Raw genomic sequence first — 17,675 nt, 5'->3', positions numbered from 1 at the left:
GTCTAATAATAATAATTATAAACTTTATTTGTATAGCACCTTTCATGACATGAAATGCAGCTCAAAGTGCTTTAGAGAGCTAGAATAAAGCACAAGTGCTTTACAGAAAAAGTACAAATTTAACAATAAAGCAAAAAAATACAAAAGCAAAAGCATAAAACAACATTAAAATAATAGCAAAAAAGGCAGTGAATCAGGCAAAACGGTGAGGACATGGATGGATACACAGATTTAAAAATCAACTAAAAGCAAGAGTGAATAAATGGGTCTTACTCTTGAGCTCTGCTTTACAGCTACTGTGTCCACAGAGGCTAGACAGTCTAGACTAATTATGTTTGTGGGAATATTAATTTAATATTGACTTGAATATATTAATAGTTATTCACACAATAAAACACAAACACTGTTCAGTATTGGTCACTTCCACCAGCCTCTGTAACCATGTATATACTTAATAACAAGGTTCATATAATCTGTGTTCATATAATCTGACCGTGAACTTTGTGGTCTTGGTTTGAGGCGGTACTAGGGCTGGGCTTCATAAATATAACAATATTAACTTCAATAATTGTGGGGATGACTGTTGGTGTTTTCATCAGTAATGGATGTATAATAACTAAATGTAAGAGCTGTAACACTTGAGTAAGTTACGAAAATGTCATCACTTTGCTGTGATGCAGCCACTAAAGTGGTTTAGTTAATTGTAGAGCCTTTCTGAACCTGAACATCTTTCCCCTACCATGGTGAATACTAGGTTCAAACAAACTGTTATTAATATATATAATATATTTATTTCTTCCTGACTGTGGTTGCCATAGTTTCTCAGATTAACAGGCTTAATATTATTTTTTTTATTCTATTCATGGCTGTTAGGCTGCAACTATCGATTATCTTCTTAGCTAATCTTTTTTTATTTTGTTGATGAATTAAATAATTGTGAAGTGCAGCTTCTGATCCTATACATATCAACGTATCAATGTGAATTTAAAAATAGATATACTTTACTGATTAACCATTTAAGCCCTAAAATGGCTGAAATACCCGTGAGCTTCTAGCTTGTAGATCTGCTATTTTAGCTGTTTTTGAAAATGGAATCAATTAATTTGTTTAGTTTGGTGAACAGTTGCACCAACTACATGGCCATCACTCATCCAGTAACGCCTCATAATTTCTTCCCACAGGAGCGTGAAAAAAAACGCCACGATGGTGAAAATCTTCATCGGGAACTTGGCGCAGGACACCACCACGGACGACCTCCGCTCGCTCTTCTCCCAGTACGGCAAGATCTCGGAATGCGACATCGTGAAGAACTTCGGCTTCGTGCACATGGACGACAAGACGGAGGCGGACGAGGCCATCCGCGCCCTGCACCAGTACGAGCTCAACGGGCAGCCCATGAACGTGGAGTTCAGCCGCGGCAAGTCCCGCGGCTCCACCAAGCTGCACGTGGGCAACCTGGCCTGCACCAACCAGGAGCTGCGGGCCAAGTTCGAGGAGTTCGGCGGCGTGCTGGAGTGCGACATCGTGAAGGACTACGCCTTCGTGCACATGGAGCGGATCGAGGACGCCATGGAGGCCATCAGCAAGATGGACAACACAGCCTTCAAAGGTGAACTCTTTGGGTGGAAGCAGAGCAGAGAGGCCATTGTGGAAAATCATACTTGAGCCTACTAGCCTGGAATCCAGACTGATTCACTCCTTTGTTCGGCGGAGAACTTTCTAATTTGGTACTTTTAAGTACATTTTGATGCCAATACGTTTGTACTTTTACTCGAGTGCATTTTGAATACCGGACTTTTACTTGTAACGGAGTATATCCGCATTACAGTATTGATACTTTTACTTAAGTCACACATTTGAGTACTTTTTATTCAAGCGAAGTAAAAAAAAAACCTGAATGAGCGCGTCTGTCTGGATTCCAGGCTACCTGGGGGAGGGGAGGGGAGGGGGGGCAGTTGCCACAGAAAGCGTTTATTGAGTGGCGGAGACACTCCACAGCGCTACACGTGCTCTGAGCGAGGTGCCTTCGCTCCGCCTGTGTGGGCGTGTAACTCCATCCCTCGGCGTAGGAAAGTGACGTTGATGAGCGGAATCCTCTCGAAAAGTTGAACTACTTTGTACTTGGAGGGGGGCGGAGAACGCTCAGCTGAATAAACGCTGGACGCAGAGAGTACTGAAACACGATGCGTGACGCGGGAGAGAGTATTTGATTGAATACTTTTATTAGTCCGAAATGTAAACGGCACGTGGTACTGTAAGATATTAAGGCTAAAAGGATGACACAAAGAAGTCCTGGGGACTTGTTTCCATTGTGGTCCTATGTATTAAATTCATCGAGGAGCGCTCTGCACGTATTCTTCACCATAGAAATAAAAAATAAAATGAAACGCTCTCTGTGGACACGGAAACATGCAGTGTTTATAATGAACCACTTAAGCCCTATTTTATCTACTAGCTTACAACGCTTTATAAGCTTGTAGATCAGCTTTTTCCCCAATTTCCCAAGAAAGTAATTCTATTCCTTATGAATGAACAGGTAAGGTATTGATTGATACAGCACAGGTAAGTGAGAGAGGACAAAAGGGTAAGACATACTGTAAAGGTAAGCCTGAGAAGATGCATCAGTTGATCTTTATCGCTTTGCAGATTGTTTAATAATCAAGTTCTTAAGCATGAACTCGGCTTTGTACTTGTTGACATTTTCCTTAAAATCCAAATGTATCAGAGACACCAAAGACGCAGGCCAAAAAAAATCTGAATTGCATTGTTTGTGATTTACTGCACGTGTAATTCCTTATGCATCTTTTCTTTGTGTAATTCCTTATGCATCTTTTTCTTTTTCAAGGAAAACTGATGAGTGTGAAGCTCTCGACTAGCCGCCTGCGTACTGCGCCGGGAATGGGAGAACGATCGGGTTGTTATCGTTGCGGGCAGGACGGCCACTGGTCCAAAGAGTGCCCTCTAGACCAGAACGGGAACGCCCGCGGCGGCGGGAATGGCTCAGAGCCAAAGTCTAACGGATACGGTGGCTCGAGGTTTGGCGGTCGTGGTGGTGGTGGTCGCAGTCGTGATGATTATCACCCGGGCTACAGCGGCGATCCGGATTTCGGGGACGGCTACGCCCCCGTGCATGGTGGGTACCCCCGGGGTTCTGCGTCCGGGTACGGCGGCAGGGGCGCGGCGGGCTACGAGAGCGCCATGGGTTACGGGGCTCCCCACCCGGGTTACGGTATGAGCGCCGCGGCGGCGGCCGAACACGACATGGCTCACATGTACGGAGGTGCATCATCCGCATACGGGAGCGGCGGCGGCGGCTCGCTCTACGGCGAGGCGGTGCCGGCCTATCCGACGACGGCGGGGCCGCCGCGACGGTCGTCCGGTGGCGAGGACAGGGATCCGTACGGGGTCGTGGACTTCTACGAGAAGTACAGGGCCCACCCGTATCATGGAGCCGGCTATTTCGAGGAGCGCCACTCTGTGCCGCTGCCCGCCACCTCGCCTCACTCCTCCTCCGCCGCCATGATGAGGGAGCACCACCACCTGGCGCCCTCCGGGCTCGACCCGTACGACCGCCGTCCCCTCCCCCCTCTTCCTCCTCCTCCGCCGCCATCAGCCGCCCCCCACCCCTCATACTACGCGATGCGTGACCGGAGTCCGATTCGGAGAATCCCCCCGGCCGAGGCGGACGGCTACGCGTTTGAGAACTCGCGCCTCTCCTCCCTGCCGCCCTCCTCCGTGCCGAGAGGCTCGGCCTACGACCTTCCGCGGAGCGCCTACGCTGAGCGGCCGCGCTACGCTTACTAACCAAGTCTGCTACGTCCGGCCGAAACGGAGAGCCTGGGCCGGCTTCTTCTGTGGGTTTTGGAATAGCCGCCCGAGAGTGCCATTGGACTATAACTAATCGGAACACTAGGTGTTTGATAGTACTGTATATTTGCTGGTTAATATCCCTTTGTCTATATTAGGTCTTTGGATTATATAAGCTCTTAATGAAGCCACATTGATGCTCGCTGACCAAAATAGCCAAGTGGACCCCCCCCCCCCCCCCCTCTGGGGTCTGGATGCAGTTTGTGTTGTGCTCTTGACCCTGGCGGTGTCGCAACAGCGAATGCTCGGACGACCCACCCTGCGTTGGTCGCGTTGCGGCTCTTGCGTGATTCTGGGGTAGTTTTAGCCCATCATGTGCAGGCGAAGTCACTGTCGGTCATCTATAACCTTATCTGAGCTCCCCTTTGCAATGTCTCTTAACTGTAGTTGTTCCCATTGAAAGTAGATTTGACCCTACAGTAGACTAGATTACATGAAGAACAAAGAATCCGTTTAATGCATGCTACATGTTTAAAAGGTGAGTCTTGTAAGTACTGTACATTGACATCATACTGTAGTATCTTCAACAGCATTTTCTTGTATTAGTAATATTATGGTCAATTCATGTTTGTATTTTGTTTTGGCCACGTAAAGAAAACATTGCGGGTCACATAAGGGTTGGGAAATTAACGGTAATATATCGAAACCGATATTTAGATCCAGTAACCGACTTAAGCCTTCGAAATCGATTTTTTATAATCGATTAATCTTATTTAGCACCACTTAAAACCCTGTATTATACTTTGTTGTGAATGATGGCGTACAAAATATTGCAAATGGCCGATCTACAGTGCCCCATTGCGAGCTTGTAGATCGGCTACTTTTCACGATTATTTCTTTTTAATCTTTCATTAATCGTAATCAAGGCAAAAGTTTTACATAATCGTGATTGATTTGAAGACCTATCGCCCAGCCCTAAGGTGACATGCTTGTGCAAATACACCATAAAAATATATATGATTGGGGACACAATAGAACGTTCAAAGAACTGTTTTTGACATTTTATTTTTTTATTGTTTAAAAATCAGGTTTGAGTACAAGCGGGCATCATAAAACTAGGATTGTCATCTTGCAGTGGACACATTCTTTTGATGTCGTTTTTTTTTTTTTTTTAAGACCATGTGAGTATGTACGTAGTAGTTTGCAGGTTTTAGTTGTTTCTTAATACAGTTTCTCTCTGAACATTACTACTTCAGTTTATTGTCACGTCACAAACTTACCAGTATAAAAGAGTGGGTGAAATTATGTTCTAGTGCATTGCAGTGTATGCTACTGTATCTTACTTATGTTGGCAATGCAATAACATTTGAATTACCGGTAATCTGTTTTTCATTAAAACTCTGTACTCACAAAGGTGTCACATGTGTTTATTGTGTTGTGTATTTCACCTCAAGATTGTGTTCCTACAGTAGCAGAGAACATGAAGCTACTACAGAAGAAAAAGTCTGCCTGCACCTGGACAGTACAAGTGGATGCACATCCATTTATACTGTCCAGGTGCAGGACAATATTAGGATGAACATGAGAAATGAGCAGTGGTGGAAAGTAACAAAGTACATTTGAAAACTTGTGAAATGGGACACAGAACGAGGAGCATTTATTCCCAGTGTGCGGACTCCATCTTTTTTCATACATTTCTCAGTACAGTCTGAAATAGATTTGACTGATTCACTGAATAGATTCACTTGGGACAAACTGGACATAACTTACAGCACAGAGTGTAATGTGCAGGTTTTGTACACAACTATGTTACACAGAGTGCATTATAGTGTGATGGTGTCTACATAACAGGACCCCCAAATTTACACTTATTAGCCCACGGACCCCCATTAGAAAAGATATGACTCAGGGACCCCCACAAGAGAAGATTTGTACGGCCCTAGCAGTGATTCTCAACCATTTTAATTTCAAGGACCCCCAGTTTGACATGCATTAGGCTACGGACCTCCATTTAATGGCATTTCTATCTCTGGGACCACAATTTATATTGTAAAATCAACTTAAATGTAACTCAGAGTGTACAAATGGAACCAAATGGAACCGTTAGGGTCCATTTGGTTCCATTTGTACACTCAGAGTTACAGACCCATTAGGGTCCATTTGGTTCCTAACTATCCATCATTTAGCTGGGGACCCCCTGGAACTCCCTCAAGGACCCCTGGGAGTCGCCGGACCCCAATGAGAACCAATGGTCTTCTACAATACCATAATTATGTCAATGTGTATGTAATAAGTTATATGAGATAAATTTGACTGTTCAGCATTCTAGATGTATTTCCTCATATATGCTCTTATTGATTTATTTAGTACTAAAAGTACACATTGTAGAAGGTTATTAGAGTAATTGATATTTTGCTATATAGATACACAATGATTGGACCATGAAATGGTCTCAAAACAAAACTGCACTGATGTGAAATGCTTAACGAAATTTAAAGGGACTTATTTTTTATTATGAGTATCAAAATGAAACCGATGGGAAATGTATTTACAGAGGACAGCTGAACATGCCTGAAACACGGATTTTATTAAGTTACAAAACCCAGAATATGATGGTAACCTTTCCTAATGAGCATAAACCATAGAGTTGGCATAAACCATAGATTTGGCATAAACACCAAGCTTGCAGCCATACTGGCAAAATAAGTTAGTCATTGTATTGTATTTATTTTAAATGTTGAGCGTGTGTGCCGTTGGTCCAAAAACAACCCCTGCACACAACTCTTGGAAGTGTATAGCAGTCGTTCCATTTCTGTGTCTGCTGAATTAATTCTACTTAATGACAATTTAGGCATTTAGCAGATGCTCTTTATCCAGATCAACTCACAGTAAAGGGCCGTTCACACTGAGCACTATAACTATAAAAATATAGTTTAAAAAAATCGTTCTAAGTCATGTGGATGGCAGAGTTCACACCAACTATATGAAAAAATACAATGGTGAACGATATAAGTTATCGTTATACTGTAGTTCTAGTACTTAGTGTGAATGGCCCTTAAGCAAGATAAACACTACATCAAATGCAGGGAGACAGTGTAGTGTTTCAGTAATCTAGTATCATAGGTAAACCAAGAACCTAGCATCAGTCTAAAGTTAACAGTGTAATATCAAAATATTGTTGGATTTTTTTTCCCATGCCATAATTTGTTACTGGTTTATAAAAAAAAAGAAGTGTTTATATAAATCACAACATAAATAATGGTCATATTCATTTGCCTTGCTCTTAATAAGTTATACATTTTTTCACGTGAGACGGAGTGCCTTGGAATTCTTTTCTTTTTAAGTCTGCATTTTCACACCTTTTTGCCAAGCAGTACTTCTTTGGAAATCCTTTTTGTTTATATGATCCTACCTGTGTCACCAAAGAGCACCTATCTCAGAGCCACTGAATGATCCCTGCAGCGCTTCTCTCTCTTTCATTATAAATAACCTGTACTTTGAAACTATACAAACTATATCAGGTCAACAAATGAACCTGGCATCTGTCTAAATAACATGCTATCTAAATCACATTTTAACCTTGGCATAAGACATACATGGTCGTCAATGAGGTATTGATTAAGAGGTAAACACCTGAGACTTCATGTTATTTAAGCAGGAAAAGTATAAAACCACCTGGATGGCAAAAACACTGCTATACTAGTAACAGACTACCAGAGTAATATTCCACCAAATATTGGTTCATGAATTCGTTCTAGTTAAAACAGTAGATCTACTTTGCATTATTTGAGGTTGTATAAGTACTCATTATGCAGAAGGTCACATTTCACAAGTTTTCAAATGAATGAAATCTATAAGAATCTTTTGAAAATAGCAGATCTGCAAGCTCACAACGCATTCTGAGCTTGTAGATCTGCTATTTTCAAATGGCTGTTCAAATGGCTGAAATGTATATAGGGCTGAAGTGGTTAATATATGTTTTGTAATAATAATCAAATTATTACAATCTACTAAGTAACTAGTAAATTAAGTTTTCTAATAATAGGGCTGGCAAAGTTCGCTTGGGTGGGGGAGTGATTTGGGGGGCGTGGCCAAGATTCACCATGTTGGTTGGGTCACTACCAGTCTACAGACCCATCCAACAGGGTACACTACTATATAGCTTGTACACACAGCGGCACATACAAAGAATTACATCAACAATGTTAAAAGCCAACTGCAAAAACAAACTTTCAAATGTATAATAATTTGAAAATAGCAGATTTACAAGCTCACAATGCTTGTAGATCGGCTATTTTCAAATGGCCGAAATGTATGGGCTGAAGTGGTTACTGTATGTTTTGTGATAATAATCAAAATCTACAAAGTAACCACTGTAAGTCAACGTCACATGAAGGTGTCTTTTATTTGAAAACAAGGTACATTTACAGGTTACTATGTGTATAAAAAAGTAACCTGATCAGGCTCAAAGAGGAGTAAAATGGTCTCTGCCCATCCATATTATAATGTGATCATTAACAGGTGAGGCAACTGGTGACCTGAGCCATCATCATCAGGATTCGGTTATATTTGCATTGAATGAAAGCACTGCATAATGATATAATGGCCTATGCATTTTAGCCATGTGAAAGAATGCGGTTCTATTTGCATATAATCATTTTATGTAGAAAGACTATGTATTTTATTTGAAAATATGTACAGGTTACTATGTACATAAAAAGGGAACAGATAATGTATCTACAGAGCATAACCTCATGTCTGCTTTTACCATGCAGAAGGGTACTATTAAAAATAGTTTCAGAACCACACTGGTGCACAAGTTAGTCAGATCACAGCAAGCTCAGACAACTTTGTCAAGGATTGTCATGTCCTCGCCCACTCCTGGTTTATGCTAGCCTGAATATCAGCCTGTTTGGAACCAGGCTAGGTGTATGCATCAGAGTGATGGGTACCCTACCATTTAATATATGGTACTTGTTGCGTATAGTGCCTATAACTCTCTCTACATGGATCCTGAGGTGTGCTATCTTGCGTGTTTCTTCCACGTCTTTATCTGTCATCTGGGCTGTCAGACAACCAAGCCATGCATCGTCTCTTTGTTACGTCGGGAGACCTGGCTGGCTTCCATTTGGGAATGCGGTGAAAAGTTAGTCCGTTGTCCATTTTAGCCCCTTTATTCTCAACTCGTTGATGGTGAGAAGCCGTGGAACAGTTTATATACAACAATTCATTCCCATTTTGGCGAAACACTGCTGAAAGAGCACCAACTAGCAGGCTACTATTAGCGAACCTCCGAGTGAAGGGAGATGTCGACCCAACCGACCGGGGGCGGGGCTAGCCGCAGCCGCGGAGTGACACCAGCCTTGCCAGCCCTAAGTAGTGGAGTAAAAAGTACAATATTTTCCTCTGAGATGTAGTGGACTAGAAGTAAAACTACAGAAAACTGGAAATACTCCAGTACAGTAAAAAATACCATACAGTACTTGAGTAAATGTACTTAGTTACTTTCCACCACTGTTGAAGACGGATGGGGGTCAAAGTGAGTGAGCTAGCATGGATGAAAAGTGGGCGGAATCCTAACATGATTGACAAGCCGAACGGTCCAATCAACTTGCAGCGCGTAGGGCCAGGGAACCGCGCTCGGCCAATAGCAGCGCGTTATAGTGACGCTGCTGGTCATGGTTGCCATGTCCGCTTATTATAAGCGGCTTGTTTTTCTGTAAAGTTCCTTGTAAATATTGGTATTTGCGGTAATACGGTTTAGTTTCCTAATGTTGTTTAAACCAGTGATTTTCAAACATTTTCATGTCAAGGACCCACAGATTGTCAGGAGGACGTCAAGGGATTAAAAACAATGCGTTCATTTCCTGAAGATTAAAAGGCATTTATCTTATTTCAATGGAATTAAAAAAAAATCCCATTTAATTTGAATAATTACATATAGGCTATATTTGCTTCCATATTAAAGTGCTCATGTGGCCTAATAAGTCGCTTCTTTTGGGGTTTGTTTTCCTGGACCCGGTTGCTTATTATTCCTCCCACAAAACCTGGCAACACCGCTCGTCCTTTGTGGTTCAGCGCGAGCGCGGCCTCGGTGTGTGTGTGAGTGCCGCCATTTTGACCAGAGAGCAGCGAGCGAGCGCGAGCGTAGCGACACAATGAACGCACATACATGAACCTCCACAAAAAACGCGCATATTTAAACCCTTTATTCTACATTTATATATATATTAATATATATATTTAAAAAAAAACACCGTGTTGTTGGAAACCTGCTTTTTTTTTTTACGGAGTTGAAAATTAGTTTTTTTCGTTTATTGTTTTCGTGGTAAATAAATGGCCACGGGAGCCAACGCGACGCCACTGGGAAAACTGCACCCCAGCATCGGCGCCAAGCGGGGCTTCGACGCCGGCCCGGGAGGAGTAGGAGTAGGACCCGGAGGAGGAGGAGGAGGTAACGGCCTCATGCCCACCCCGCAGGGCGCTCTGCCCGTGGTGGGGCCCGGCTTCCCGTCGGCCCTGCAGCAGGCCGCCTTCCAGCAGGCGCCGGTGGGGGTCGTAGGCGTCGGAGGCGGCGGCCTGATGCCGCAGGCCTTCCCGCAGTTCAACCCGGCGGTGGCGGCCGCCGCCGCGGCCGCGGCCGGGTTCGCCCAGCAGGCCGCCGCTCAGCACGCTGCCGCCGCCGCGGCCGCTGCCGCCGCCGCCGCTGGAGGAGGAGGCATGAGCAAACTAGCAGGTAACGTGTGCTAAGATGCTAAATGCTAATGTGGCGGTGTGTGTGCCCCTGGTGTTACGTCGGCCCCGTAGGTAGTATAACGCAACACCGAGGCTTTGTTTTGAGGCCTGTTCTGTTCTCATGTGGCCCTCTGCACGTTTTTGAAACATTGGGGTTTGAGCCTAAAAATGATGGGTTTTTTTGGGGTTTTTGTCATTTTAACTCAATTTTTATTAACATATGCAAAAAATCCAAACAAAAGAAGCAGACAAATAGATAAGAAATGAAACACATTCTAAATGCAATACTATACAGTAACTCAAAATTACTTTTAATTAATGCATAGACTCCCAAAATGTTTTTCATTACTGAACCACCCCCCCAAAAAAAGACTTTCATTAGAACGTGGACCCTCAAAAGGTCTTTAATTTGTTCGTGGACCCCCAAAAGTACTAGTATCAGTGGGCCATATGGATCCCTATTTCAAATAAGTCTGGCCCAAGGTAGCTCTGGTCCATAGCGTTAAAGAGTTCTCCTTCTAACTCTATGGACCAGACAAGAACATGTGTTTTAGGTTCAATCCAAATGATATTGTCTTAAGCATCGTGCTTGTACACGTGCTTGTGATATTGAAGCATACTGTTACTGTAATCACAGTGCGTTTAAAATATGTTGTATGTGTATAATCATTTCAAGTGAATTGAAATATTGTACCTCATGGCCCCAGAGCCACACGCCAAGGCAACAGCTGGTAATACGTAACACAATATTCACATTAAAATAAATGCAAGTAATATGTTTTGGTTAAAACAAAAGGTTTATTGGCTCTTATTATTATGTTGTAATCATTGCTACACATGTTACTGAGTGCCCAGTAACAGGGCTTCTCTCCAGCTCTTTCGTAAACGAAATAAATGATTAAACAAACAAAATTGGACCGTATAATATTGAAGCTGTTGAATGGGTTCCCTCTCCTGATTGGATGAAATTGATGACCCACCTAAAATGCATATTATTATTGTTTCATCATTTCTCTTGTTTATTCTGTGAGTTCTCTCTCCTCATTGGATATAAAAATCTGACCTGAAAATGTATTTTCTGCTAACTAAAGAGCTCGTTGCTGAACACTGTATAGAAATGAGGGAATTTAGAGCCATTTAACACTTATTTTAACACAAATAATCACGTAAACTCCTTAAATCAACCTACCCCAACAAACCTCTTGGTTGTATGACTGTGAATATATATATAACACACGTTTCCATTTTCTAACGTGGAGTTAGTTAAACATAAGTGACTGTGTTTTTGTGTCTTGTTTTGTCACACAGACTTCGGCAATAAGAAAGGCAGGAAGAGGAGTCGTTGGAGCAGCGAAACGCCCGACCAGAAGACGGTCATCCCCGGCATGCCCACGGTCATCCCCCCCGGCCTGACCCGGGACCAGGAGAGAGCCTATATAGGTAAATTCAGACTTAAGTTTAATTACGTTGACTTGTTGTTAACTTATTACCAATATTATGACGTTAAGACATGTCATGTATTATTATAATTTGTTTGCTGATCTGTGACTACTTGGTTCAATAGGTAATTTGCATTTCTTGGCATTTGTTTTTAGTGATTCTGTTCATGGTTGCTGAATTCCCATTAACTACACCGGACTAAATTCTTAAGACTACCATTTATAAGTCCCAACGTTATTTTACACGTTAGTGTTTACACGTTATAATGCATCTTAACCTTTTTGGCATTCAAGCCAGCTCATTCCACAAGCTGGCTTCTATAATAACTTGTCGGCATTCAGCAACCAAAATCCAGTGAGCAGCATATATCTGAACCTTTTTTATTCATAACGTGCAAAGTGTTGATTCTCCTGTGTTTGTTGGCGAGTGTTTTTCTGTGACGTTAGGGGGTGGTTTGCATACCATTGGGCACCCATTAGCAAAGTGGAGCTTGCAGAGAGAGAGAGAAATTGCCAGACCCGTCACTGCTTGCTGATTTTGATAATTGTACTGAGGAGCGTCAGGGGTCACTCACTGTCTTGCCTGTTCCCTCCCCCTCCCCTCCTGCCCTGTACATCATCAGTATTGTTCCCTTTTGCATGGAGAGAGGAGGACGCTCGTCATGCTGTCCTTCTAAACATGCTAAATTATGCTTCCGTTTTCCCCCTGGGTATCAAGTGTGTGAGCAATGCTGCTTCAATGGTAAAAAATAATACCATCAACATTGGTTTTCAACCCATCTTGCTTAATTAACCACTTATAAGCCATGTGTACTTTTGTCATACGATAAATAACGAAATTGTAGGCCTGTCACAATTATTACATGATCGCCTGATCGCGATTATTTGAGATAATCGCAAATTATTTTTACATAATCTTCATCGTTTCCATTTTTGAAAGATTTTCGCGCATTTTTAAATATAAAAAAAAAGCAGAGATAGCAGATCTACAAGTTTACAACGCGCGTTGTAAACTTGTAAATCTGCTATCTCTGCTTTTTTTTACGTGTATAAAAATGATTAAATATGTCAATAAGTTTTGTATATTTCAGTTACTTGTCATATCTACCCTGTGCAATTTTTGATTACGAAGCCTAAAAGGCTTCATATGTTCCAATAATGTTCGATGCCAAAACGCAATTATTTGAGTGACAATTAATCGTCAACTTGAATTTTAATCGTGACAGCCCTACGAAATTGGCAATTTTACAAACTCGCAACGCGTCAGCCTTGTGAGCCTGTAGATAAGCCTTCTTTTTTTTTATGGCCAAATATAAGGGTCGCCGAAGTGGTAAAAAAGCCAAAATTGCAAGACGAGAAAATGGTTGTCCATGGTTTAGTAGTCTACCCCCCCCCCCAAATCAGCATGGTAGAGGACAATCTGTGTAACCTGGCAATGCCCTTCCAGCAGCAGCAGCAGTGTTGGCACAGACGCGCTGCCTCCACGCGCCCTCACCGGGGTACCGTGAAGTCAGACGGATTCCTTTGTCAATAACCGAGAAAAAAACCCGTTATTGATGTCGTTATTATTCTCTCATTGTTAATGGTTGGGTCTTCCTTGGTATGTAAACATTCATTTTGTGCCTACCTTCTGTTGTCACACTTATATTTTCCTTTTTTGCTCATTCAGTAGAAACCCTGCCCCCCCCCTTTAAAAAAAAACAAGCCAATGGGAAGAAGCACTTTTTTATTGAAATATTGGGGCGAAATATTGAGTCCATTCACAAGGGCTGTACTACTCATCTCTCTCAGTGAATACAGAGTAATCAGCTCAGTGAATGTTGACTCTGTGTCTGGGGGGAGGGTGGGTGGGGGGTTGGGGGGGGTTTCATTCTTAACCTCCATAATGTGCATGAGATGAGTGATGTCCCTTTTTTTCATTCCTTTTTCTGAATGTTGAGAGTTGCCTTGATGTAAACTGTTGGCCCCCTCCGGGCTTATAGCTCTGCAGACTTGGCAAACAAGTGACTGTTATCACTTTGTCTTATTATTAAACCAATAGACTTGATTAGGGATTTTTGCGACCTTGACGTCTCCTTAAAATGCCAGAGCCACGTACTATACTTCTATGAAAACAAAATGGCACAGAACGGTACATTAACCCTCTCTTTCAAAAGGGAGAATATACTTACATTTTAAATATGGCTGGAGAGTGGGCAGGCATTTTTAGGAGGAACCCTGGTCATGTCATTGACTTGACATTTTTTTGCTGTTATGTTCTTGAAACCTTCCATCGTGTCTGGGATGCCAAAAAGATATTAGTCACTTAATAAGAAACATCGCACATTCAAAAAAAAAATCTGACTTGCTATTTTAGTTCTAAACAGTACCATTCAACATTTCAATAATTTGCTCTGATTTTCCCCAGAAAGGATTTAAGGGTTTTCATGTTCTTGGCGATTAATCTGCTGATGAGATGTTTTATTGTTTTGTTCTTTTATCTCCCTTTGTGTTATTAACGTAAAAAATGACTTCATCATCATGTCTTCTCTGCCTCAGTTATAAAAAAATATAGAGAGAGACAGTGCTCTTATTTTGAAGTGCACCTGCCTCCGTAATGATGTTGTTGTTTGTTTATGTTTGTCGTGGTAACCACATTTCTCCCCATCCTTGTTTTTTTTTCTTTCCTAACCTGAATTCTTCCAGTCCAACTGCAGATCGAAGACCTGACTCGTAAACTGCGAACAGGAGACCTGGGAATCCCTGTTAATCCTGAGGACAGGTCGGAAAACAGATTAAACCCCCCCACATGATGTTACAGTAACATTTTCTCTACCTTCTTTGACCGTTTTCTTTACGAAGACAAAGACAAATGTTGAACTCGGTTTATGCTAGTTTTGTGATTTAGCGTATATTTCTCAGATGGAATGCTAGCTGTAGCTGAATGTTTATTTAGTCAGATGTTTACTCTAGTGGAAGCAGCAGCATTTATCTTATCTAGTAGTTTTGGCGGCTGTTTTCCGTATATGGAAAAAAGCCCTGTGTTAGACCAAAGCCTGAATTTATAATTCGGCGTACAGCGGTGTGGCGTGCCAAAAAATAGCCCACCTAATAGTGTAGAGATCGGCTATTTTGAGACTTTCAACACCGCAGTACGCCCGAGTCTAAATTAGGCATAATTCGTAGTCTTACTTTAAAATGTTTCTAGCTTTTTATATCTGCATCCTTTTTGCTCTTAGGTCTCAATATTTAATTTTAACATGACAATGTTTCCTATATGCTTTAGAATTAATGTCTGCATGCTGAGATTTAGTGCAGGTAAATTTTGAACAAATAACTACCGTATATAGAGGTATAATGCACTTAAAGTTTCAATCATTATAGTTAACAGGATAGTTCACCCCTAAAATTACTTTTTTTCCTATGGACTAGTCACCCCATGAAGACTTGAATGTGTGGACATCTTTTTGTTTTTGTCTCTTTCCTGAGTCAATAATTTGATGACCGGCAGCGGTTCGGGTAGGAGACACAAAGAGTCTCCTTTGTGTCTCCTACCGGAACCTCTGCCTACCCAGTCTGCTTGGTCATCAAAATATTGTCTTAGGAATGAGACAAAAAAATATCCCTGAATTCAAGTCTCCATGGGGTGACTAGTCCATAGAAAAAATACATATTTTGGGTGAACTATCCCCTTCAAGTTAGGCAAAAAACTCAACCGCTGTCCTGTCCTGACAGAAGCGATCCCAATTCAACAACAGCAGTAGCTAGATAATATAGTTATTTTTTGAAGTTACAGTTCACATGATTAATTAAGAGGCAATATTCTAGTGATATGCAGTATACCATAAATAATTGCATGAACCTCATCGCTGCGTAATGACACTGTCGTCGGTGTACTTTGTCAGTTTTGCTTGCCAACTTTGCTGACGTTGAGCTAATTGCCTCCCAACGTTCTTAGTTTCCTAGAGTAGTCTTGAGTCTTGGTATGTTTTTTTTATTATGTCTCAACTTTGCATGTAATGCTAAAGTAGTCGATGTTGACTGACTGTTGTGTGGATGATTGTGTGAACTATTAATGATGCCTAATTGTATGAAGACAAATCTTTTCCTCAATCCTGATTCCTGACACAGGTTTTGGAGGCAATAGTTCTGCCCCAATAAATGATTCATTTTTAACCACTTAAAAACCCTTATATATATATACTTCACTTAGTTGTACCGGGGTCCCCCAGTGCTCTGTACTAGGTCGGCACCATTTTTTTTTCTTCTCCCCCCCTCAATAACGAATCTCTTTGCCCAGAAATGGCCGATCTACAAGCTCACAACGTTGGCGCGTTGTGAGTTGTAGACCTGCTATTTTACTGCCGAACGTTTGCCACTCTAGAAAAGGGACGTTAATGGTTAGTATTTGGTTAAGCTCTTCGTGAGCTGTTGAGGTTTAATGTGGATCATAAATTGGCTTTTTTCTACTTCTATTTTGAATAGAAATCCATGTATTTGTACAAGATTAAGAAACCAAATTTAAAAGTCCCACTGATAGTAGGTAATTCAGTCGAGTGAGTATATTTTATAAACTAGTAATAGGACTACATTTCTCAGTGCTGATCATGGTTCTCCTCCGCATAGTGCCGGTTTAAAACGTTGCTAAGTACTGATTATGATTCACCTGAGAAATGCATTATTTAATAATGACTAAATTAATAACCATTGGGTCATGGTCATTGAATGGTGTTACCATTATGTGACTTCCAACATTTCCCACCAAAGGAAGGGCTTGTTCCTGTTTCCCCCCCACGTTGTAGGACTGTTGGGCTCTGGAAGAGAGAGAGAGAGAGAGGGAACAACTAACTACCCAGAATCCTCCTGTGGCGTTTCTGGACTCGAACCACTTGGCTGGCTCATAATATATTATAGTCTCCATATTAAGGATTTATTTCCTGCAGGAAAATGCCTCAATGTGCTCAGAAGTGTGTGAGACTTAAAAGTCCCGGTCCGTATTATTTTTTAACATGCTATAGTTTCTCTCATCATAATCTTTAATCAGACATTTCCACAGCGATCATAAAAAAAGTTGACTCCAGGTCACTCCTTTACTCTCTGAACCTCAACCAAATAACCGGGGAGTGGGTTTCAGGTCCTACAACAACGATGGAACTTTCAAGCAATAACATTGAAAGACCTCTATTATTATTATTTATATTTTTTTCTCCTTACTCTTCCTCTTCTGAATTAATCCAAGTTGGTCACTCACTCGTTTTGGTTCTCTCGTTTCTAGAGAGAGCTTATTATCGTAGGAAAAGGTTGAAACATCTAATCTTAATAATTCCTTTTCTCTAACCCCAAATTACCCCCCACGACGACTTAACCCCTTCTTCAAGCACAGAGCCTCCTTTAACGCTGCGATACAGGTTTTCAGCATCCATGCTCCACGGGGAGGTACGGACCTCTGACTGCACCCCCCCCTCTCCACGTCAACACCCACCAACCAGCCTGCCAGGCAGGCAGCTCTCAAAGCCAGCGCTTCTGTTTAAAGACTTTACTTTTAACGTTCCCCCCCACCGCTTACCCTCAACCTTCCTTTGTAGTAGGCCAACACTCCTGTATGCAGGTTTATACACGGCCATTTCATAAAGGTTTATCTTTCTTTATTTTAGTTGTGAATACCCCTCTAGTCTTATTGGTTTTATATAAAAGATACAATTTTTTTGGTTGGCC

At 41.8% G+C, this 17,675-nt stretch overlaps 1 protein-coding gene across 1 annotated transcript in view; it reads left to right on the top strand.

The window, feature by feature from the left end:
- Positions 1-17,675, top strand: part of sf1 (splicing factor 1) — a 33,098-nt gene that overhangs the window by 1,246 nt on the left and 14,177 nt on the right. Inside the window, exons 2-8 of the mRNA XM_080451017.1 lie at positions 1,182-1,609; positions 2,846-3,795; positions 4,106-4,130; positions 5,262-5,329; positions 10,144-10,543; positions 11,851-11,982; positions 14,667-14,742. Of these exons, the coding sequence (XP_080307143.1) occupies positions 1,204-1,609; positions 2,846-3,795; positions 4,106-4,130; positions 5,262-5,329; positions 10,144-10,543; positions 11,851-11,982; positions 14,667-14,742 (2,057 nt within the window). The 5' untranslated portion in view covers positions 1,182-1,203. The remainder of the gene's footprint in view (positions 1-1,181; positions 1,610-2,845; positions 3,796-4,105; positions 4,131-5,261; positions 5,330-10,143; positions 10,544-11,850; positions 11,983-14,666; positions 14,743-17,675) is intronic.

Source organism: Gymnoscopelus braueri, assembly GCF_963280865.1.
Source record: "Gymnoscopelus braueri genome assembly, chromosome: 15".
Classification (NCBI taxonomy): domain Eukaryota; kingdom Metazoa; phylum Chordata; class Actinopteri; order Myctophiformes; family Myctophidae; genus Gymnoscopelus; species Gymnoscopelus braueri.
The sequence above is the reverse complement of the archived record's forward strand: the minus strand, read 5'-3'. Positions and strand labels throughout refer to the sequence as shown.